A 24,750-nucleotide genomic window follows, 5' to 3' on the forward strand; every position below is an offset into this window, starting at 1 on the left:
ATCATAACATGTATCTTGCTGTACACTGAGCTTTGCTAAAATTCAGTGACGCTGCAGCCCTGACAAATACTGTAGCCGGCATTGATTTCAGGTGCCGTTCAATACACTCGTGAGCGAGGTCGATTTGAAACACAAGGAACAGATGTCCTTAAAGAGATACTGCTGCTGGAAATAATGTGGCCAAGAACAGCATTTTAAAATACAATTATATTATCATTATTGTCTTTGTTGAGGAAAGAGCTACGGTACTGCTGCCCCTAAAATATTCAGCATCTGATATTTCTGTATGTGTCATCCATGTCTCTCAGCTATGTGCTCTATCCTCCGGTCGCTGCATCATACAGTGCCTTGAAAAAGTATTCATACCCCATTGTATGTTCCATTGTAGCCCTGGCTGTGTATTTAGAGTCATTGTCCTGCTGGAAGGTGAACCGCTTCCCCAGTCTCAAGTCTTTTGCAGACTCTAACAGGTTTTCTTCAAAGATTGCCCTGTATTTGGCTCCATCCATCTTCCCATCAACTCCAAACAGCTTCCCTGTCCCTGCTGAAGAAAAGCATCCCCATAACATGATTCTGCCACCACCATGTTTCACGGGGGGGATGGTGTGTTCAGGGTGATGTGCAGTGTTAGTTTTCTGCCACACATAGCGTTTTACTTTTAGGGCAGAAAGTTCAGTTTTGGTCTCATCTGACCAGAGCACCTTCTTCTACATGTTTGCTGTGTCTCCCACATGGCTTCTTGCAAACTGCAAACAGGACTTTTTATTGCTTTCTTTCAACAATGGCTTTCTTCTTGCCACTCTTCCATAAAGGCCAGATTTGTGGAGAGCACGACTAATAGTTGTCCTGTGGACAGATTCTCCCACTTGAGCTGTGGATTTCTGCAGCTCCTCCAGAGTTACCATGGGCCTCTTGGCTGCTTCTCTGATTAATGCTCTCCTTGCCCGGCCTGTCAGTTTAGGTGGACGGCCATGTCTCGGTAGGTTTGCAGTTGTGTCATACTCTTTCCATTTTTGGATGATGGATTGAACAGTGCTCCATGAGCTGTTCAAAGCTTGGGATATTTTTTTATAACCCAACCCTGCTTTAAACTTCTCCACAACTTTATCCCTGACCTGTCTGGTGTGTTCATTGGCCTTCATGATGCTGTTTGTTCACTAAGGTTCTCTAACAAACCTCTGAGGGCTTCACAGAACAGCCACATTTATACTTAGATTAAATTACACACAGGTGGACTCTATTTACTAATTAGGTGACTTCTGAAGGCAATTTTAGTTAGGGGTATCAGAGTAAAGGGGGCTGAATACAAATGCACATCACACTTTTTAGATGTTTATTTTAAACCATTTATCATTTTCTTTCCACTTCACAATTATGTGCCAGTTTGTGTCGGTCTATCACATAAAATCCCAATAAACCACATTTACGTTTTTGATTGTACCATGACAAAATGTGGAAAATTTCAAGGGGTATGACTACTTTTTCAAGGCACTGTGTGTGTGTCTCTCCAGCTCTGAGGGTTTGATCCACAGTACATATTAGGTACATTTTTAATGTGATCTTTGTTAACATATTTTTCAGTGAGAGCGGTTCTTTAACCACCTGCTGTCTGGGGCAATTTTATATTTTTTCACACAGGTGTAAAATCAGCATTTTTTGCTAGAAACTTACTTAGAACCCCCCAAAACATTATATAACTTCTATAAGCAGAGGCCCTGCAGAATAAGATGGTGGCTGTTGCAATTTTGTATATAATGCAATATTGTGCATCCCTTTATCAGATGCAAATTTTTTAGGAAATAATACACTAAAATGAATTTTAGTGTCCATACACACACAATATAATACCCAATTTTTTTGGTCAAATATAAAAGTTATTCTTGCAACAAATAAATAGATACCAAATATGTGAAGATTTCAAATTGCGCACGCCCATGAAATGGCAACAAACTACGCTACCTAAAACTGTTCATAGGTGATGCTATTGAGGCTAGGAACACATCTATGCAGTTGCCATTGATGTAGGTTTTCGGTGTGTTTTGCAGTTCATTTTGTGTTTTTGAACACGTGAATTTGATGTGTGTTTGCATGCAGTTTTCATGCGTTTTCTTTTTTTTTTTTTAATAGCCGGTTGTTATGGAGCAATTGGCCACTGTGTCCTTAAAGACCAATGAATCTTTAGCTGTCAGTGAGTTTCCCTGATGACAGCTGAATGTAAAAGAAAGAATTGCCGACAATAAAAAAATTGGGGAAAAAAAGGCGTATCTAAAGTGTGCTGCTTTTACAAATATATCTCTAAATTCTGCTGCTTTGCAGGGATGAGAAACAGAGAGATTGTTCTCTCTTTACAGAGCTATGTTTTGATTGTCAACACAGGGCTCTGGGCTGTGATTGCACACAGCTGATCAGCAGGTCATGGCCATAAAATCATTGGCCAGAACTTGCTGACAGGCTCCTGCTGTGTACAGTCATCAGAAGCAGAGTCACCCGTCTGCAGTACATTGAGAGCGGGCAGTCCACAAGTGGTTAAGCAAACCTGAACAATCAAATAAACAAACTGTGGGTACAAACAATATTATTTTTGACAATCCACTTGAAAACTTTCCTTTAATGTTGTGAGTTCTTCCTGTCTGCTGGACATCTCTTTCCACAACTTCCTGGATTCCCTGCATGCTTTGCTGCTTCATCTATCTGTTGTTCACTTTCAATTCCTAAGGACTACATATCCCATGGTACTTTGCTGCCTGCAAGCAGTGATTCCAGTACTGACTACGCCTCCTAAAACTCCTCCTCTCAACACCAAGACAGCAGTGCCTACAGGGCATAGTAAATTCAGAATTCAAAGTAAATGTTTGAGGATCTTCATATAAGTTTACAAACGTCAAGATCCTTCAGATTAATAGGAGTAGGCTAGAAATAATCGAAATACAAGGTGGAATTGAATATATGAATTTACATGTTGACCCTACATACACTTTAAATGTTTTTTAACCATTGCTGCAATCACTCATGTGCCTCTTGCACTGTTATGGATTGTAGCAACTCCTGCCACTTTTTCTGGACATGTTGGTCTGTAATATAAATGTATAAAAAATAGAAATAAAGGCATGTATAAAAAAAAAAAAATCAAAAGAATAGAATATGTTTTACAATAGTGGTCCTTTAAAACTGTGAACTGCTATATATTAACTTTGTGCACATTTGTCTTTTCGCACAGGTCTTTGAAGAAGAACATCATATCTTGTATTTGGACCATGGTGGCGTTATTGTGGCCATCAAGGATACATCTATTCCTCTGAAAATTCTTAAGTAAGTAAAATATAATGCTGCTTTATAACTGCATGTTCTGAAGTGCTGTGAGCTCAATGGAGTCTTTTATTACAATTAAATTGCTTGAGACTTTCATTCACATAGCTGTCAGCTAACCCAGTTTCCAGGTTAAGCCCCCAGGTTCAGGAATTATATACTGGAAAGTTTTGTTACTGGAATGCTCATTGTTTTAAACAGTAATCAGCCTTAAAATAAAGCACATTTTTTTGGAGATGCTGTAGTCATGTTTGTTAATATTTTACAGAGGTCTGTTTTATTGTATCGCTAACCCCGTAGGAGCCACTGGTATTTTCCCTTGTTTCAGCCCCACAGCCAGGCACACAGTATTTCCTACAGCCAGGTGCACAACTTCCACCCGGTACTTCAATGATCAGTTTAGGGGTTGTAGTGTTTTTTTGTTTTTAGTTTAGGAACTTAGATATGAGAAGGGGGTATAGTGGGATACTCCAATTGAACTATGCACAATTGAAGACAGCTTTCTCCATAGAACTGTGTAGCACACTTTACAGAATGGAGCATGCTAGTAGAAGGACTTAGGAGAACCTTGCTCTTCAAGACACCAGCCGATGTCCCCTTTAACCTACACCCAGCAGCTGACTTCTAGCACCCAGAGGGGGATTCAGATATACCAGTCCCTGGGATCCCTTCAGAAGGTCTATACTCACAAGGCCCTGGTCACTGGTCACCTTTCTCCATGATACCAGACAGGATCTATGGCCATCTTCCCTCAGTCAATTTTCAGGAGAACCCTGAGTTTCAGCATCCCCCCCAGGTCCACACTCACCCCTATACGGTCACAGCACCGCGGTTTCCTTGGCTTCTCCTCCCAGCCAACCCGATCTGCCTCCTGTCCTGATTGACCAGGAGGAGAAGCCAGAAGACAATAGCGAATATTGATTTGCTAGTGATTCGCTGCACCCCGAGCCCAACCTTTTTCAAGACAATAGAGCCTCAGGCTCTAATCATGTGGCTCGAAATAGGAAAAAAAATCATAGAAACCTATGAGTCCAGCGCACCGCATGCATCTCTGCATGAAAACTAGGGAAGGCGGCGCCCTTGCACCCCTTATGGACCAGCCCCTCCTGACTGTGAGGCACACAGGACACCCTCACTAAGCAAATGTAACTTTGTTGTTAGGTAGGAAAGCTGTTATGTTTTACCATGCATCTCCTGTTAGGCAGGTGACCCCACTATATAAACTATCTACATTCTAGTACTTATCTAGGAGGTAAGCTACTTTATTATAAACCACAGTTGTTAATTTTAAGCTACTTCATACAGCCAGATGTTGTAGAAACCTAACCATCACACCTTTAAGAGCTTTTTGGACATCCCTTTCCAGAACCATGGACATTCTTAAAAAGTTGCTCCCATCACCCCCTTTGCATATCCAAAAGTGTCCACTCTTCTGGGAAGTGTGTTTGTGCCAAAAGAGTATTTGTAAGATCAGGTTCTGATGATGGATGAGAAGACCTGGCTCACAATTGACATTCCAGTTCATCATAAAGTCATTTAATAGGGTTGAGGTCAGCGCTCTGTGCAAGCCATTAAACTCATCAGTCCATTAAACTGGCTTGGTGGACCATAATTGAATAAAAGTCATGTTGGGATGGCTTAAGGACCAGCAAACTGCTTTAGGTTCTCTCCAGTGCTGCTCACATAACCAAAAGCCTAGAATATAATGTCATGTGTCTGCCAAAAAATGGAGGAGTGAAGTTGAGATTGGCTGATTTTTCCCTTCGGAATGGATCATGTGAGCAAATGTCCAGACTTTTTGCTCATGTAACCAGCACTGGAGCAGCATTATCTTTGTTATGCTGTTTTATCATCCTATTTTGATTTGGAAAATTTACATTATTCTTCCGGCTTCTGCAATTTGGATATAATGTTACTTATTATTACAGAGAGCCAAGATTAGAGTTAATTCACACAACACACCTTAATTCATGTTGCCACAATGCATGAGCAACGCACTTGCTCTATGTGCAGTGCATTGCAGTGCCATCCATTCTGAATGACATCCAAATGCATTGTACAGTAGAGCCTAATGCACAATGCTTTGCAGCATGCCACAACCCATATACTGTGCATTGTGGTGCACTGCATTGTTAAAAAGGTCATGCATATTTTCATGCACGCGTGCACATTAATGCACACTGAAACTGAACACCTAATCCTTAAATGAGCCCTTAAACATGTATGTGCAGAGTTGAGCCCCGAGAATGCTCCCTCTACATTAGTCCTGAGGTTAAATGAAACATAATACGGTTGACTGCCCTGCAGCAAACACTCATTCACCTTATTACCAGTGATAGAGGCTGCCATGCTGTTAGTTCTGTCAGATATGTTCCTTTTCAGTAGAGTTCACATGTAACTTTAAAAATAAAGCCAGAAATTATGGATTGCATCCTGTTTAGCTTGCTGTAATGAAGATCCATCAACTTCTAATTGATCTAGATAATCAATATTCTGTAATATTACTGTTACTCTTTTCTCGGTGACTGAGCTAAATCATATGCACGGTCACATATTTTGGTTCTTTGATTAAGAAATTAGCTCATCAAACATGCGTTCTACATCAGTGAATTCAAGGACAGTCCTCAGTGAAGTTTTAAGGGGACTATGAACCAAGCGAGTCCAACCACAAAGAAAAATTGCAACATTGTGTTAATACACTTATATTTGTCCTTGCATTGAGTTTTCAGACTCAGCTGGTCCATTTAGCAGGTAATTGATTGACTTTAATATAAAATGAAATATACTGTATGTGTATAAAAATATTTTTGCACTCCCTGAAAATTCTATTGGAATGCAAAACCTGCTTGAAGCAGATCGTTTGCTAGTCGGAAGGAGGTGAACTGTAGGTCAAACGTAACTGTCAATGATTCTTCCAAATAATATCAGACGAATCTAAAAAACCTTAACCAGATGTCCCCGATTTCCAGAGACAGTCCCTGATTTTAGGGAGCTATCACTGAGAAAAAATATACTCACTGTCATCCTTTGTTAAAAGAATGTGTCCCAAATTTAGTTTCAACTTTGAAAAGGATGTCCCTGGCCCAAGCATTTGCTAGGTAATCCATCTTGGCAACATTTCTGTGATCTGCCTGAAGCAAGAAGAGGGAGGGGAGGGGTGTGTCTGCTTCCGAATGTGTCCAAGGTTATTGATGATGTCACATGCCAATATCTTCTCAGTCCCTTCCCACTTGTGCAGACTTTGTTGCAGGAGGTATGAAGTGGATCATTTGCCTCCTTGTCCTTAGTTGTGATGGCGACCTGCAGTACACACCTGGTCTTACACTCTTGACCCAGAGCAAAGTAGGTTCTGGTGTTAATAAACACCTTTTACTCCCCTCCCACTATTAGTACAATGTGGCCACACCCAACATTTGGTGTGGTGCATTTCACATGCTTGCTATTATCCCCACCCCTGCTCCGCCTCGGCCCACCTGATGGTCAGTAAGGTGTTCCTAGATTCATCATTGAAAACCTGGTCGCCATAATCTAAAACTGATGTCAAGCTGATGTCATGCCACTGAAACAAGCCCAAAGTACTCTTCAACACAGGCCCTGAAAAGCAAACTAACCCCACAGCTGCAAAGCAGGCACCCTCCAATGCCTTTAGGATGCTTGGACCCCCCACAAGCTACAGCCCCCTTACAGCTAATACAAATACCCATATGGCATGGCCTGGCAGTAGGTCACTCAGGCAACCACCACTGTCTAGTGGAAGGGACTGGCATATTTGCCCAATACCAGGGAGCTTACATTTTTTAGGGAGCTACTTCAGCACACAGAGTCATATGCGTATCGTAGAGGTAAGATATGGCATCAAAATACTCCTGGTATGTGTCTGAGGTTTATTTTGCCTTTCTTAACATGTGGCAGTGTATGAGCCTTTGTGATGGAGGGTTTTCAAATATGATCTATGTGTTGAGACTGCACAAACAGCTGGTTATCAGATAAGGCTGAAAAACAGTTCATGACGGTTAATTAGTATGGAGCATAGTACATAGTAACCTAAAAATCCTGAACATTGTTTAAAACAGGTATGTTCTTCAGCATACAGACTCGTGGTGTGTGAGTATGCATATGCCTCTGGTGCTTATATTAGGAGAAAGACAGTCAGCTATTAATATGGCTCTTTACAGGAGAAAGCAGCCAATTCTGATACTCTTCTTGCAGAGGTTATTGCAACTAGGAATACCAATTTCCTTGTCAAAAGGACCAAAGGAATATTCCGTATAGGTTCAAAGGGTAGTCTTTGCAACACTGATAAAACCAGATTCAAATCCCATGGGCACAAGGGTATTCTAACTGGCAGAGTTATCTGAGTTACCCCTTGTATGAATGCCCAGACTAAAGAGTGCAAAGCAAGCGGCCTTTGGAAAAACACTGCCAAGGCCGAAATCTGACTCTTGATTGTACTCAAGGCCAGCTTCATTTCTACTCCTGATTAAAGACAGGCCAGAATTCTTCCTATGACATACTTACGAGGATGCCAACCCTTGGTTTCACACGAAATGACGTAGGCCTTTCAGACAATGTAATAAATGGTCCTGGAGACCGGCCTTCTGGCATTAATCGGGGTGGTTACTACCGAACCTGAAAACCCCTGATTTTTTAGAATGTGGGCTTTAAAATTAAATTTAGCATTTGTAAGGCAAGATGGAATACCGGTCCCTGCGACAGCACGTCCGGACGAGTTAGAAGAGTCAAAGACTCCCCTACTGCCATTCACACGATCCCCGCATACCAGAGTCTTCTGGGCCATTCTGGGCCACTAGGACCAGGGGCCACTAGGATTACCAGCTTCCCTTCAAAATACTGTGTTGTAATAGTCTTGAATGGAACTGGGCATAGGGAACTGCTTCGAAAGAAGCTACCATCCTCCCTAGTAACCTCATGCAAAGGCGAATGGAAGGACCCTTCTTTGCCTTGACCATCTGGACTAGCTCTTTTAGAGCGTTGACATTTGCCTGAGGCAAGAACAACCTTTCCTGGGTTGTGTCTATGACCAGGCCCAAATACTGCAGCCTTCTTACCGGCTGTAAGGATGATTTCTCTAGATTGAGAATCCAACCCAGGCGTCACTGTTCTGGACACCCCTTGATTTACCCTTTGAATGCCCTGCTATTGACCAATCTACCAGTAGCAGGTTGTCTAGGTATGCTATTACTGCTATACCCTGGCCTCTTAGTCTTGCTAGTACTGGGGCTAACACTTTTGTAAACAGTCGGGGAGCAGTGGCTAACCCGAAAGGCAAGGCCACGAACTGAAAGTGGCGCTGCTCTACTGCAAGCTGCTGAAACTTCTGGTGAGCGGGAAATATTGGCACCTGTAGATACGCATCCTTGATATCTATGGATGCTAGAACCTCTTCTCCTCGTAGGGTGGAAACACCTGACCGAATTGACTCCATTCGAAAGGAGCGGATGTTTAGGAAGTGATTCAGATTCCTGAGATCTAGAATTGGTCTGACATCTCTATTTGGTTTTGGTACCATAAGGAGATTTGAATAAAACCTCATGTCCCTCTCTTCTGAGGGAAATTCTATTACCACTGCCTGATACAGTAATCGGTCCAGTGCCAGAAATAAGGACTTTTTCTTTACCGGGTCCTTGGGAATGTTTGATCTTAGAAAACGCGATGGTGGAAACTCTTGGAACTATAGTTTGTAGCCTAGGCTACTACAGAGAGGACCCACTTGTCTTGGATTTCCTCTTGCCAAGTTTCTGAAAACCACTGCAGTCTTCCCCCCCACTCGATCAAGCGGGGGCGCCCCTTCACAAGGAAGCCTTGGGACTCTGTTTTGTGGACTTCTGACTCCAGGGCTTTTTGTAGCCCTGTGTCTGGTTATGAGGCTTATCCTTTGCCCCTGGCGGTGGAGGCTGTCGAGACTGCCTGGAGGCTGTTGCCCCAGACATCTAAGGAGAAGGTTAAAAACTTTCTCCATGAAATGGAAATCCAGCCAAGAGCTTCTTGCATGGTAACTCGGCTGACCAGCTGTTTAGCCGCAGAATCCTGTTCATATGTATCAACATGAGCACAAGGCAAGATGCCTGATGGATAAAATCCTTGATAGCGTCCACTGCAAAGTATAGGGCCCTAGATAGGTCAGCTAAACCTTAGGCCTCTTCAGTTTGAGCAGGAACTTTTTTTTTTTTTTTTTATATTTTAAAACCTGCTTGAATTCATCCCGAAGGGATTGACAGATGCCTATTGCTGATTACAGCAAATGAGGCCTTAAGTAGAGATTCCAACTTCTTATCAGCTGGATCACTAAATACTTGTACATTGTCCACTTGGACAAGTTAAACTCCTGTTCACAGAGGAGATAGCCTCATCTATTGCTGGCAAATCCCATCTCTTTCAGAACTTTTTCTCCATAGGAAAAAGAATTGAAAATCTTTTAGGAGGAGAAAACTGCTTATCTGGGTGATCCCAATCAGCATAAATCAGTTGGTCCAGTAACAGGTGCATCGGGAAAGCACGAGAACCCTTTTTTTTTTTTTTAAAGGATCCCTTTCCCGCGCTCTGTGCGGAGATAGCTGGCCCTGTAGTGAGGGCGGATTGAAGGGGGGGCGGAGGGTCTTCAGCAGGGGGGAACCTGACCTCTCTGATGGTGGATGGTCCCCCCAAATCCCTACTGATGGTTGACAGAGCAGGAGAAATAGCAATGCTGCCGCAGGAAGCCTTTGCTGACACTTGAGGGGAAGCATGGAATGCTGGAAGCCAGGTATGTAGCTTTTACACCCTCTAGTGGCAAAACACAGGCAAGGCATCACATACTCACACCAGAAAGATCAAGTTAATCATATATATATATAAATAAATAAATATATATATATATATATATATATATATATATATATATATATATATATATACACACATTCCCTGTCTTTCTGACTTGCCTGATCCCCGCCGCAGGACTGCTGAAAATTATCACAGACAGATCCAGACTTCTCCCATCACGGCGGGCCGTGTCATGCCAGACCTTCAAGGACCGTGTCCCCTTTCACGGATCCACTCCCTTGGACCTGTACAGCACCACTTCCGGAAAACTCTTTGGCTGTATTAACATGACCAAGATGCCGGTTTCCAGGGTCCAGGTCTCAAAAGAGAAGCATTACAGGCAAAAACCTTGTTTCTTCTTGTACGAGGCCCGGGTACCATCGTTTGGCTTTCAAGCCCTTTAGATGGATCCGTTTGCACAGTCCCTTGATCCCGTCAGGGATTACTTAGCAGAGCTCTCTTAGCACTTCATCAACATACTACTGGAGATACTACTGGGAGGGGTTATATAGGGAGGGGCACTTCCTGTTTCCTTTTTGGTTATACCACTGTCCATTCACTTAAAGGTGGCCTATAACCCATATAGTTATTACTATGGTGTTCTGTGACCCATGATGTACAATAAAGAAATGTGTTCTGAAGTTTCAATTTTATTCACTTCAATGGCCCTGTTTTTCCAAATGTTTTTCAGTTTTCTTTCTATTAAAGTCATTAATATTAAATGAGTTATCTGTATTTATTAATTTTCAAAAGAACATTTGATAGGAACTTTGAAAATTGTAGCTCCACAGAATGTATAAATCAGATGAAGGCTGCATAAAACTGTCCCCTAGTGCTTCATATAATGTGAAAGGACCATTTAAATGACAGAGGTAATAGTGAACATATAATTTTTTTTCTTGTTAATTAATCATTAATAGTTATTAACCACTTCAGCCCCGGAAGGATTTACCCCCTTCCTGACCAGAGCACTTTTTACAATTCGGCACTGCGTCGCTTTAACTGCTAATTGCGCGGTCATGCAATGCTCTACCCAAACGAAATTTGCGTCCTTTTCTTCCCACAAATAGAGCTTTCTTTTGATGGTATTTGATCACCTCTGCCGTTTTTATTTTTTGCGCTATAAACGGAAAAAGACTGAAAATTTTGAAAAAAAATGATATTTTCTACTTTTTGTTATAAAAAAAATCCAATAAACTAAATTTTAGTCATACATTTAGGCCAAAATGTATTCGGCCACATGTCTTTGGTAAAAAAAATGTCAATAAGCGTATATTTATTGGTTTGCGCAAAAGTTATAGCGTCTACAAACTAGGGTACATTTTCTGGAATTTACACAGCTTTTAGTTTATGACTGCCTATGTCATTTCTTGAGGTGCTAAAATGGCAGGGCAGTACAACCCCCCCCCAAATGACCCCATTTTGGAAAGTAGACACCCCAAGGAAATTGCTGAGAGGCATGTTGAGCCCATTGAATATTTATTTTTTTTGTCCCAAGTGATTGAATAATGACAAAAAAAAAAAAAAAAAAATTTACAAAAAGTTGTCACTAAATGATATATTGCTCACATAGGCCATGGGCATATGTGGAATTGCACCCCAAAATACATTCAGCTGCTTCTCCTGAGTACGGGGATACCACATGTGTGGCACTTTTTGGGAGCCTAGCCACGTACGGGGCCCCGAAAACCCAGCACCACCTTCAGGATTTCTAAGGGCATACATTTTTGATTTCACTCCTCACTACCTATCACAGTTTTGAAGGCCATAAAATGCCAAGATGGCACAACCCCCCCCCAAATGACCCCATTTTGGAAAGTAGACACCCCAAGCTATTTGCTGAGAGGCATGGTGAGTATTTTGCAGCTCTCATTTGTTTTTGAAAATGAAGAAAGACCAGAAAAAAAATTTTTTTTTTTTCTTTTTTCAATTTTCAAAACCTTGTGACAAAAAGTGAGGTCTGCAAAATACTCACTATACCTCTCAGCAAATAGCTTGGGGTGTCTACTTTCCAAAATGGGGTCATTTGGGGGGGTTTTGTGCCACCTGGGCTTTCCATGGCCTCCGAAACTGTGATAGGCAGTGAAGAGTGAAATCAAAAATTTACGGCCTTAGAAAGCCTGAAGGCGGTTCTTGGTTTTCGGGGTCCCGTACGCGGCTAGGCTCCCAAAAAGTCCCACACATGTGGTATCCCCGTACTCAGGAGAAGCAACAGAATTTATTTTGGGGTGTAATTTCACAAATCCCCATGGCGTGTTTGAGCAATATAACATTTAGTGACAACTTTGTGCAAAAAAAAAAAAAAAAAAAAAAAATTTGTCTCTTTCCCGCAACTTGTGTCACAATATAAAATATTCCATGGACTCGACATGCCTCTCAGCAAATAGCTTGGGGTGTCTACTTTCCAAAATGGGGTCATTTGGGGGGGTTTGAACTGTCCTGGCATTTTATGCACAACATTTAGAAGCTTACGTCACACATCACCCACTCTTCTAACCACTTGAAGACAAAGCCCTTTCTGACACTTTTTGATTACATGAAAAAATTATTTTTTTTTTGCAAGAAAATTACTTTGAACCCCCAAACATTATATATTATTTTAAAGCAAATGCCCTACAGATTAAAATGGTGGGTGTTTCATTTTTTTTTTCACACAGTAATTGCGCAGCGATTTTTCAAACGCATTTTTTGTGGAAAAAACACACTTTTTTAAATTTTAATGCACTAAAACACACTATATTGCCCAAATGTTTGATGAAATAAAAAAGATGATCTTAGGCCGAGTACATGGATACCAAACATGACATGCTTTACAATTGCGCACAAACGTGCAGTGGCAACAAAATTAATACATTTTTAAAAGCCTTTAAAAGCCTTTACAGGTTACCACTTTAGATTTACAGAGGAGGTCTACTGCTAAAATTACTGCCCTCGATCTGACCTTCGCGGTGATACCTCACATGCATGGTGCAATTGCTGTTTACATTTGACGCCAGACCGACGCTTGCGTTCGCCTTAGCGCGAGAGCAGGGGGGACAGGGGTGCTTTTTTTTTTTTTTTTTTCTTTATTATTTTTTTGCTTTTTTATCTTATTTTTAAACTGTTCCTTTCATATTTTTTTTTAAATCATTTTTATTGTTATCTCAGGGAATGTAAATATCCCCTATGATAGCAATAGGTAGTGACAGGTACTCTTTTTTGAAAAAATTGGGGTCTATTAGACCCTAGATTTCTCCTCTGCCCTCAAAGCATCTGACCACACCAAGATCGGTGTGATAAAATGCTTTCCCAATTTCCCAATGGCGCTGTTTACATCCGGCGAAATCTAAGTCCTAAAATGCTCGTAGCTTCCGGTTTCTTAGGCCATAGAGATGTTTGGAGCCACTCTGGTCTCTGATCAGCTCTATGGTCAGCTGGCTGAATCACCGGCTGCATTCTCAGGTTCCCTGTTGAGACAGGAGAGCCAGAGAAAAACACGGAAGACGGTGGGGGGGGGGGGCATTCCCTCCCACTGCTTGTAAAAGCAGTCTAGAGGCTAATTAGCCACTAGGATTGCTTTTACATGAAAGCCGACCGCTGGCTGAAAAGAATGATACCAAGATGATACCTAAACCTGCAGGCATCATTCTGGTATAACCACTCAAAGTCGTGAATGGCGTACCTGAAGACAAAAAAATGGTTAACAATAAAGCACAGTAAACGGTAAAGTATAAAAAATTGCATACCTGAAAAGCAAACATGATAAAACATAATAACAATAAAACATTGCAGAATAGAATACAGTAAAAAAGAGCAGAACACCAGAGAGAGAATAGAGAGAGAGAGAACAATAAAACGACAACTATTTTTTTTTATTTTTGTTTGTGTTTTTTTTTTTTTTTTTACACTTTTTTTTTGTAACTGTAACTTTTATAACTGTAACCGGTTCCAGGTTCGGGTCTCTCAAAATGCGATGGCATCTTGGGAGACCCTGTGAAAGTGTGCCTAGTCTGTGCAATGCTGTACCCTACGCTAATACTCAACTAGTGAATGGTAGCGTTCAAAACATTCACCAATGCAAAGACCAGGATTATCAGGACAGGAGGGACAATAATAGCGGGTGTCACGTCTATATACGCGCTTGCTGCAGACACATCTTTTTTGGGGGGGTTCGTTGGGTAGGGGTACTCGGGAGGACATATAAATGCCTCTCATGCAGCCGACTGCATTTGGTTGGGGATGTGAATGGGGGAAGTACGGGCGCTGCAGAAGTGGTGGGTTCCCAATTAGGATTGGCGAATGCAGCAGGAAGGGCATTATGGGCATGACGGGCCTGTGTTTGTCTTTTTGGTGGCAGCGGGACACTACTTGTGCTTGCCACCTCACCAGCTTGAACTGCACTTATGGGACTCGCCACGTCACCAAGTGTTACTGCAGTGCTGGTATGACTACGACCGGGGTGTACTAGGCCGCTGGCGCTTGCCAGTTCACCAAAACGCTACAAAAAAAAGTGACAGTGATCGATCGATACTGCACTTGGGTGGGCTGGGCTGGGCCGGGCGGAGGGGCAAAACGCAGGTGCTAGCAGGTATCTGGGCTGATCCCACTAACACTGCGTTTTTGGGAACCCTAAACTGCTGGGGACGCTAGTATAGATCTGATCGGATCAGATATTGATCCGATCAGATACTATACCACTAAGGGAGGTGTACGGTGCGTGCGTGGGTGTTAGTGGTACTGGCGCTAATCTGACGCTGCTTGGGGCTGGTGCTTGCCAGTTCACCAAAATGCTACCAAAAAAACTGTTAGCGATCGCAGGGATCAGGCCTGACTCTGCGAACGCTGCAGTTATGCGTTTAGTGTTTTGTAAGTGACAGTGATCGATCGATACTGCACTTGGGTGGGCTGGGCGGAGGGGCAAAACGCAGGTGCTAGCAGGTATCTGGGCTGATCCCGCTAACACTGCGTTTTTGGGAACCCTAAACTGCTGGGGACGCTAGTATAGATCTGATCGGATCAGATATTGATGTGTTCAGATACTATACCACTAAGGGAGGTGTACGGTGCGTGTACGGTGCGTGCGTGGGTGTTCGCGGTACTGGCGCTAATCTGACGCTGCCTGGGGCGACGCATATCACCGCCGGGCGATCAGGGGGCTAAACCTTTATTCGGTAATAAACGGCGGGTGCCCTGACACTAAAAAAAATAAACGAACTAACCAGCGTCACCCGTAACAGTTATACGGTGATCAGTGGTGAAAGGGTTAACTAGGGGGCAATCAAGGGGTTAAAACATTTATTCGGTAGTATATGGGGGTCCCTGTCGCTATAAAACGCTGACAGCGAACCTAAATATTTACGTTCCTAACTAGCGTCACCAGCGACACTAATACAGCGATCAGAAAAATGATCGCTTAGCGACACTGGTGACAGGGGGTGATCAAGGGGTTAAAACTTTATTAGGGGGGGTTAGGGGGGTACCCTAGACCTACAGGGGGCTAATACTAACTGTCCTACCACTGCTAACTGTCACAAACTGACACTATGCAGTAATCAGGAAAAAAACAAAACAAAACAAAAAAACCTGCTTGGTGTCAGTTTGTGACAGGGGGGGGGGTGATTGGGGGGGATCGGGGGGCGATCGGGGGGGGATCGGGGGTGTTTAGTGTGCCTGGCATGTTCTACTGTGTTGTGTGTGTGTGTTGGTGCACTTACATGTCTTCTCTCCTCGGTGCTGGAACGGAAACTGGCCAGCCGAGGAGAGATGACATCACATCCTCTGCCTCTGTGTACTATACAGAGGCAGGGGATGTTTCTCATTGGCTGGGAGCGATCGCGAGGGGGGGGCCACGATCGGATGGTCTCCCCCTCGTCTCTCAACTCTCCCAGCCAAACGCCGACCGCCGATGGCACCGGGGGGGGTCCGATCGGACCCCCCGCCCGCGGGAAGGCAATCACGTACCAGGTACGTGATTTTGCCTGCCCGTGCCGCTCTGCTCACGTATATATGCGTGAGGCGGTCGGCAAGTGGTTAAGTAGTATCAATAGTTATTAAGTAAGCGCTGTGTAAACTGTTGGCGTTATATAAATCCTGTATAATAATAATAATTAAGCAGCATTAATAGTAATTGCCTAATGGTAATGTTGGTCAATACTAAAAAGAAAGCAGCCTTATGCCCCGTACACACGGTCGGACATTGATCGGACATTCCGACAACAAAATCCATGGATTATTTCTGACGGATGTTGGCTCAAACTTGTCTTGCATACACACGGTCACACAAAGTTGTCGGAAAATCCGATTGTTCTGAACGCGGTGACGTAAAACACGTACAACGGGTCTATAAACGGGGCAGTAGCCAATAGCTTTTGTCTCTTAATTTATTCTGAGCATGCGTGGCATTTTGTGCGTCGGATTTGTGTACACACGATCGGAATTTCCGACAACAAAATCCGTTTTTTATAGCCTGCTCTCAAACTTTGTGTGTCGGAAATTCGGATGGAAAATGTGTGATGGAGCCCACACACGGTCGGAATTTCCGACAACAAGGTCCTATCACACATTTTCCGTCTGAAAATCCGACCATGTGTACAGGGCATTATTGTTCTTGACACAAAAAAATAAGTATCCTTATCCTGTATTAGCTCTATGAATTAAGCCTCATATAGCCAAAAGTTTGTGGACTTTTGGCCTTACCACTTATATGGATTTTTTGGGCTTTACATTCCAAAATCGTGGCCACTAATATGGAATTGCCCACCTTTTGCACCTATAATGACCTCTTCTGGTCTGAGAAGGGTTTCCACAACATTTTGGAGTATTTCTGTTACAATTTGTGCTCATGCAGCCAAAAGAGGTTAGGTTCATCTGAAAGGTGTTCAGTTGGGTGGATGTCAGGGCTCTGTGAAGACCACTCAAGTTCCTTCATATCAAACATATTAAACCATGTCCTCATGGAGCCAATTTGCAAACAGGAAGACAGTCATGCTAGAACTTAAAATAGGTTGGAAGTGCACAATCATCTAATATGTCTTTGCATGCTGTAAATAACCTTTTTTCTTTATTTCTCACTAGATTCAGTGTAGACGAAGGCCAAAGCTGGAGCGTGCACAACTTCACCAGTACATCAGTGTTCGTGGATGGACTTCTCAGTGAGCCTGGAGACGAGACCCTGGTTATGACGTATGTCTCTCTCAACTTTATTTTAGATGCAGGTTTTATTCATATAAAGAATGTCGCTAAGTTTGGCATGAAAATTTAAATAAAAACTGCAGACATCTGGAATGAAGATAGTGTAATGCCGCGTACACACGACTGGATTTCCAGCAGAAAAGGTCAGACGGAATCATTACATCGGACATTCCGATCGTGTGTGGGCTTCATCAGACTTTTCCTTTCGAAAATTCTGACGGACCTAGAAATAGAACATGTTTTAAATCTTTCTGACGGAATCAGTTCCTATCGTGAAAACCGTTCGTCTGTATGCTATTCCGACGGACCAAAAAGACGCAAGGGCAGCTATTGGCTACTGGCTATTGAATTTCCTTTTTCTAGTCCCGTTGTACGTCATCGCGTTCTAAACGATTGGACTTTGGTGTGATCATGTGTAGGCAAGTCTGTTTCAGTGGAACTCCGTCGGAACTCCGTCGAAAAAAACGTCAGAGTTCATTCCGACGGAAAAACCGGTCGTGTTTACGCGACATTACAGGATAAATTCAATCAGTCTGATTATTTATACCTTTAAAAACACTAGCTGATTTGACAACTTTGATGATCAGAAAAGCCATTTTTGAAGCAACCCATGTGATGGTTAACCTTACTTTCCTTGCATTCTTTTCTGGCTAGAGATGGGGTTTTATAGACTGGAAACTGCTTTCCATTAGTCTACTGTATATTTTATATCTGAAGGAGTTGTGGCCCTATGTTTTATCTTTCGCTTACATTAAAGGTCCATTCACACCAATCAAATGTGGTGCACATGTTTTTGTTGCAGCACACCACAATACATAGTAGGGAACTACTGTACATTCTGGTGTGCTTCATTGGACAAAATGGTACATGTCCAAACACAGTCCAGTGTAAAATGCAGAGACGGAAATACAGTTTGAAGAGCATGGAGGGGAGGCATGTCAGCATAAGTCTGACCACTGTAGTACAGGCAGGCTGTGCTCACAAATAGAAGTCAAAGAGGAAAACTGACCACACTAGGAGGGATGTTCTTCCATGCACTGGCGTGGTCAGCTTGAAAAATTAAGCAGGGGGACTGGCAGGATCACCAGGTATTTCACACAAAAGAAAAAATCCAAAGAGAATAGGATACGTTTTCAAACAAGTACATAGTAGACACATATCAGAAATACGTTGGGTAGCATACTCTTTAATTCAAGAGTTTCGGAGGGAGGAGTTGTAAATAGTGGTGGTGTATTTCAAATAAAACGATTACCTTAACAGTAAAAGAAATAAAGAATACATTTGGATGTTGGTTGCTTCATTGGAAAGATTCAGTAGTAATGGAGGTGTTGGCTGCTTTATTGTTTGGCATCCCTCTTCCTTTCAGCTCAGACATATGCAACTCCTCTCCCTTCCAAGACAGTAAGCAAGATGAATTCCAGGTATGGATATTTTATACATAGTTACATTACTTCAGTTTGGACTAATATAACTATCTATATCCCATACATGACTGATGCCCCTGGAAGCTGGAAATCATTGAAATAGACACTGCCGCTCCAGTGATCTACACTTGCCTCCGGGCATCGTGCAGAGCGGCAGGCTGCCCTGGCGCATTCTGTAAGAATGAAAAGTGTTCTGATTGGATGAGGTGGAGAATGTGATATCACCCCCCTCCCCCCCCTCTTCACCTTTACCAATCAGACAACACTTTGTATTTATTCAGAAAATGCAGAGCTGGAAAAATGTAACCATGTATAAAACATCCATACCAGGAATCCCTCTTTAAACTGTGCACATTCCTTATTCCATAGGATAATACAATATAAAGTGCCTACCACAGTCACAGACACAAATCATGACCAGATTGGCTAAGTGCAAGCTACCAGTGATCCCATACAAACATACAAGCACATGCAAACTTCATTCAGATAGCATTCTTGGTAGACATTAAACCCAAGACCCCAATGCTGTAAAGGTAGCAGTGCAATCCACTGAGCCAGTATGGAATAATAACTCCTTATCCATAAAATTGTGCACGTAGTGGGCTGGCGAGATGATTCATGAGGACATTTTTCTGTCTGATGGGCTTGTAGCAATGTGTCTGACTTTTATTCAAATAATCAACCGTGTTTTAAATATTTTGATGTAATTATCCACTGGAATTTCATATCACTCAGACGAAATGTAATTAGCTAATCTCTTTTGGCTATTGTAACAAGCCTGTGAAATACCAATTTTAATAAAAAATGGAGGTAAAGATTACTGCGGCTCATAGGCAAACAAAAGAAGAATAAACTTAGAGAATAAACTGCCGATAATTTAGAAGATTGGGAATTTTGATGAGACAATGTGGAACTTTTTAAAGGTTACAGTATTGTTAGCAATGTATCAGTTTGTTTTAATGGCCAAATATTTATTAAATGCTTTGTGTCTGTTATGTTCTGAATAATATCATCCTATCAGTTCAAAAAAATTATTTTGATTACTATTTTGTAGTTGTCCACAACTACATTTGGGTAAACCCTTTGCGCGTCCTGGGCTTCCTAGTCATATGACCGCTGGGATTGGCTCTCACCATGATCACAGGAATTGCCAAACTTTAACTTTAATACAAGTTTTGTTTTCTACAACCGAACCACGCTGCACCTCCCCACAAGCATGATCGCAGTCCTGGGGGTACAGGATTGAGTCTGCTCCGAACACAATAGAGGTAACTAAATATGTGGCAGCACATATATGCATACATCCAGTAAGAGGTGAAAAGAGAAGTATGTTTTTGTTTTGTTTTTTTTAAATCATATTTACCTAGGTGGAGGCAGCATCGATCCGATGCTGCATCTGTCCTTAGCCGGCTCTAAGGCTGAGAACTGAGCGATCAAAGACCGCTGATCGCTCAGTTCTCTTTGCTGCTCTGAGCAGAGAGCCACGACTGTCAGTCATCACTGTCTGTTCTGCCCCCACCTCTCACTGGACCGCTGGTCGCGATCTTTACCCAGCCTGGACTGGCTCTGTGACATCTTTAGGCTTTAGCCTGCTGTCTGCTGAAAACGGATCACAGGAGTGCAGAATGGACTGCACTCCTGTGATCCACAAGAGATGTACAGCCAAACCAGCTGTTAGCTCCAAACGCATAGCCTGCACTACTGTCATCACGATCCCAATCTCCGCCTTCAGTGACGTCACTTCCGCCCGTGCGGTCCACACTGGTCAGCGCGGACTTCCTGAAACATCAAGGCATCCTAGCCTCCTGACATCTTCCATCCAGCCACCTGGACCACTGGAGGAACCCGCAGGGCAGCGGTAGCCATGGGGCTAAAAGCGTGAATATGCCTTACATCTTGTAAGTGTTTTTAATCTTGTGGAATAAATGCTGATACTCTAATACTACATTCAGGTGGTGCCTTCCCTCCCTTCCTCCTTTTTTGTCTACCTGAGTTCTAGGCATATGTCCCTGAACACATATGTTCCTAAATGTGAGTGACACTCATTTCAGTGTTTATCTGCAGCATATTTCAGCCTGTCATAGACTTTCACAGGCTCCTGTGCCTTGCGGGCACATGAAAACATTTTCCTGCTAAACGCCCAATGTGCATAAGGCCTTAAAAAAAAATCAGGGTGATGTATTTTAAAGTGTTTGTAAAGGGGAAAAAAATAAAAATTACAAACATGTCATACTTACCTGATCTGTGCAATGGTTTTTGGTCCCCCGCTGGTGCTCTCGGTCCCCCTCCCCTTGCTGAGTGGCCCCATAGCAACCTGTTTGCTATGGGGGCACTTGAGCATATACACTCCCGAGCCCCGCAATTTGTGTGTGACTCAGCCGCACCCCCTGCTCCCTCCTCACTGGCTGTGATTGACAGCAGCAGTAGCCAGTGGCTCTTGCTGCTGCATCTCAGCCAATGAGGATGGAAAGACCCAGGTGAGCCGCTGCTCTCGTGCACATCGCAGGGCCACTTTAGAACCACTGCAACCACGTGCAATGACTATAGTGCCCTGATTATAAGTGCAGCCCCAACAGTGCCCAGCAGTGATGCCAGTCTGTGCCCATCTGTAACGCCAATCTGTGCCCATCAGTAATGCCAATTTGTGCCCCTCAGTGAGGTCAATCTGTGCCCATCAGTGATGCAAGTCAGTGCTGCCTTTCAGTGCCCATCATTGCCTACTCAACAGTGCCGCCTATCGGTGCCCATCAATGCCACTGATCAGTGCCACCTGTCATAGCCCATAAGTGCTGCCTATCAGTGCCCATCAGTGCCACCTATCAGTGCCCATCAGTGCTGCCTATCAGTGCTCATCAGTGCCACCTATCAGTGCTCATCAGTGCTGCATATTAGTGCCTCCTCATCAGTGCTCATCAGTGCAGCCTCATCAGCGCACATCAGTGAAGGAGAAAAATTACTTATTTACAACATTTTCTGACAGAAAATAACAAAAAAAATTATGTTCAGTCTTTTTTATGTTAGCAAAAAAAAACAGCGGTAATTAAATACTACCAAAAGAAAGCTCTATTTGTGTGGGAAAAAAAAGATACAAATTTTTGTTTGGGTACAGTGTTGCATGAACATGCAATTGTCATTCAAAGTGCAACAGCGCTGAAAGCTGAAAATTGGCCTGGGCAGGAAAGGGGTAAAAGTGCCCGGTATTGAAGCAGTTGAATCTACTTTAATAGGTAATAATATTATTAGCTTTTTTTATTATTATTATTATGTTATAATTCGGTAATAATGAATTCTTCAGGAGGTTGCACAGATTACTATTTAATCAAGGTATCATTAGCAAAACAAGCATTGCAAATACATGGAATCCATGGCATTCCATTTTTCTCCATTTTTCATGACACCGCTGTTTGATTTTGCTGGGAACTGTATGCAGCTTTATAAATACCGGGGATATGCACATCGAACAGCAATTAATGAGTTGGAAAGATCAAAAAAAAAAAAAAGCCTGCTTCTCTTTTAATTCATTGGACCCTGTGCAAAGTTTTCATGTTTTTATTAAATGATATGAAGTTGCTGAGCCTGTTAAATGAAGCATTTTAATAAGTGCGGAGTGATGACTTCACAGAGAGGAGTTTATATCTACAGAGACAGAATAAACTGAGAATACCTTTGACAGGCCTCCGTAGCTCAGCCCTTTTTAGAAGATAAATGTAGCGGGCTTACCTGTAATGCTAACAGATGTGTTCAAAGCCAGGCATTTTTCACAGGAGTTCCTCTGCAAAGTAACCACAAGTTTTTAATATTCTTCAAAGCTTATGCCTTTTTTTTCTATTCTAACATTTTTCGAAGTGCAGGATTGATGTCACAGTGCCACCCGATGGTAGAATGACAAACCGGCTCATCACTGTAAAAGCTGTTTAAGGGCTCGTTTATACCACAATCCCATGTATATTGTACAGTTCTGCATATGCATTTATTGTATATACATTTGTAAAGCGTTTGCAGTACATTTGGGCCACATTTATGTGTTTGGGGTGCATTTATTTAAGGCACAGTGCCACCCGATGGTAGAATGACAAACCGGCTCATCACTGTAAACGCTGTTTAAGGGCTCGTTTATACCACAATCCCATGTATATTGTACAGTTCTGCATATGCATTTATTGTATATACATTTGTAAAGCGTTTGCAGTACATTTGGGCCACATTTATGTGTTTGGGGTGCATTTATTTAAGGCATTTATAATTTTTTTTTTTTTTTACTGAGTTGCAGTTACATGCATTTGCAGTGTATTCTGGTACGTTTGCAGCGTGCTGTACTTTGTTTAACCACTTTCACTACTATAAGCACATATTTTTACTGAATGACAGTGTGTAGACACGGTGTATTGTTGTGATGGCCACAGCTAATCACATTATACAAATGGGTTGTGATTGGCCCTGTCTGTACCATGTGATCACTGTGACCAATCACAGCTAACAACACAATTGTATACAATGAATGGCATGAAAGGAAGCCATTCTATGTTTACAACTGTCATGTTACATAGTTACATACTTAGGTTGAAAAAAGACACAAGTTCATCCAGTTCAACCAACCATTGCTATGATTGGTCACAGCAATCACATATTACAGCGGGCCGTTACAGTGATCAGTCACCCGGTGGACACAGCGGGTATGGATCATGCTGGAGCGACGTCCGCCCAAAACAATAGGGTTCCCGCCCGTCCATCATTTTACAATGATGCGGGCAGGAAGCAGTTAAACGCACATGAAATCAATGGTGTTAGTTAATTCAAAAATATTCATTTTTCTTGCATATGTGTTTATGCTGCATTTAAAAATGCCAGCGGGTGGTATTATCAGGTTTTTAAGCTGCAGGTTTACTGTCCCCTGACCGCCCACCTGAACATTGACATGCTGCCGCTCATGGCTCAGCACACGCTGCATTTGCAATGCAATGCACGGAGAAAATAAAACAGCATGTTGCATTTGGTAGGTGTTACCACTGCCAACTTTGACCCAAGAAAGTTTATGGGGCCGTGCTGCAACTGCCCCACAGCAATGTTGCCAACTATCAGTATTTTTACTGGCAGCCAGTAAAAAATGGTCACTTTTCACCTGCCAGTAAATGCCAGTGACATGAAAAGGTTGCTAGTAAAAAAGCGTAGTTTGTGACACTCCAAAGCCAGTCGAGACCATCCGAGTGCTTGGTACAGTGTGTTCGGGTGGCGCCGGCAGGGGGTGGGTCTGGCGGAGGCGGTGCCTGCTTGTGATGTCATGGTGAAAGGGAGCTAAGCGGAGCGGCCGCGGCCTCGTGTGCGGGTCTACGGGACGGGAGCAGGGCAAGCCAGGAGTGGGGCTGTCAGTCAGTGCTGTTTGGACTGGAGTGGACTGAAGGGACCACCTGGCGTGGGGAGAGACTGTCACTGTGACTCAGGAGGGGACTTTTCGTGTCGGTGAGGTGTCACCATCATCTGTGCTGCTGCACACTGCGGTCAGTGTCACTGTGAGAGTCAATTTCATGGGTGTGGGTGCCTGATCATTCTGATTTCTTGCCCTCCTGAGTCCTGGCCCTGAGCTACTTACTTACTATATTTAAAATAAATTAAGAAATATGTTTTTTGCCTTAAAGTGATTGTAAAGGCTCGTTTTTTTTCCTATAAAAATAACAAACATGTTATACTTACCCGCCCTGTTGCAGTGGATTTGCACAGAGCAGCCCGGATCCTCCTCTTCTCGGGTCCCTCTTCTGTGATCCTGGCCCCTTCCTCCTGTTCAGTGCCCCCACAGCAAGCAGCTTGCACCTGAGCTGAGTCACTGCTCCCTGTGTCCATTTAGACGCAAAGCCACGCCCCATGCCCCACCCCCTCTCTCCCCTGATTGGCTAGCTGACTTTGATTGACAGCAGAAGCAGCCAATGGTCAGTCAATCAGGAGGGAGAATCTCAGATGGTGGAGACACTCGTGGACATTGCAGGACAGAGAAGGACCTCAGGTAAGTATTAGGGGGGCTGCTGCACACAGAAGG

General features: G+C 43.0%; 1 protein-coding gene across 2 annotated transcripts in view; it reads left to right on the forward strand.

The window, feature by feature from the left end:
• Nucleotides 1–24,750, forward strand: part of SORCS2 (sortilin related VPS10 domain containing receptor 2) — a 1,340,427-nt gene that overhangs the window by 1,168,378 nt on the left and 147,299 nt on the right. For both annotated transcript variants that reach the window (XM_073610686.1, XM_073610693.1), the window contains exons 13-14: nucleotides 3,218–3,309; nucleotides 17,182–17,289. In XM_073610686.1, the coding sequence (XP_073466787.1) occupies nucleotides 3,218–3,309; nucleotides 17,182–17,289 (200 nt within the window). The remainder of the gene's footprint in view (nucleotides 1–3,217; nucleotides 3,310–17,181; nucleotides 17,290–24,750) is intronic.

This window comes from Aquarana catesbeiana, linkage group LG01 (genome assembly GCF_042186555.1).
Source record: "Aquarana catesbeiana isolate 2022-GZ linkage group LG01, ASM4218655v1, whole genome shotgun sequence".
Classification (NCBI taxonomy): domain Eukaryota; kingdom Metazoa; phylum Chordata; class Amphibia; order Anura; family Ranidae; genus Aquarana; species Aquarana catesbeiana.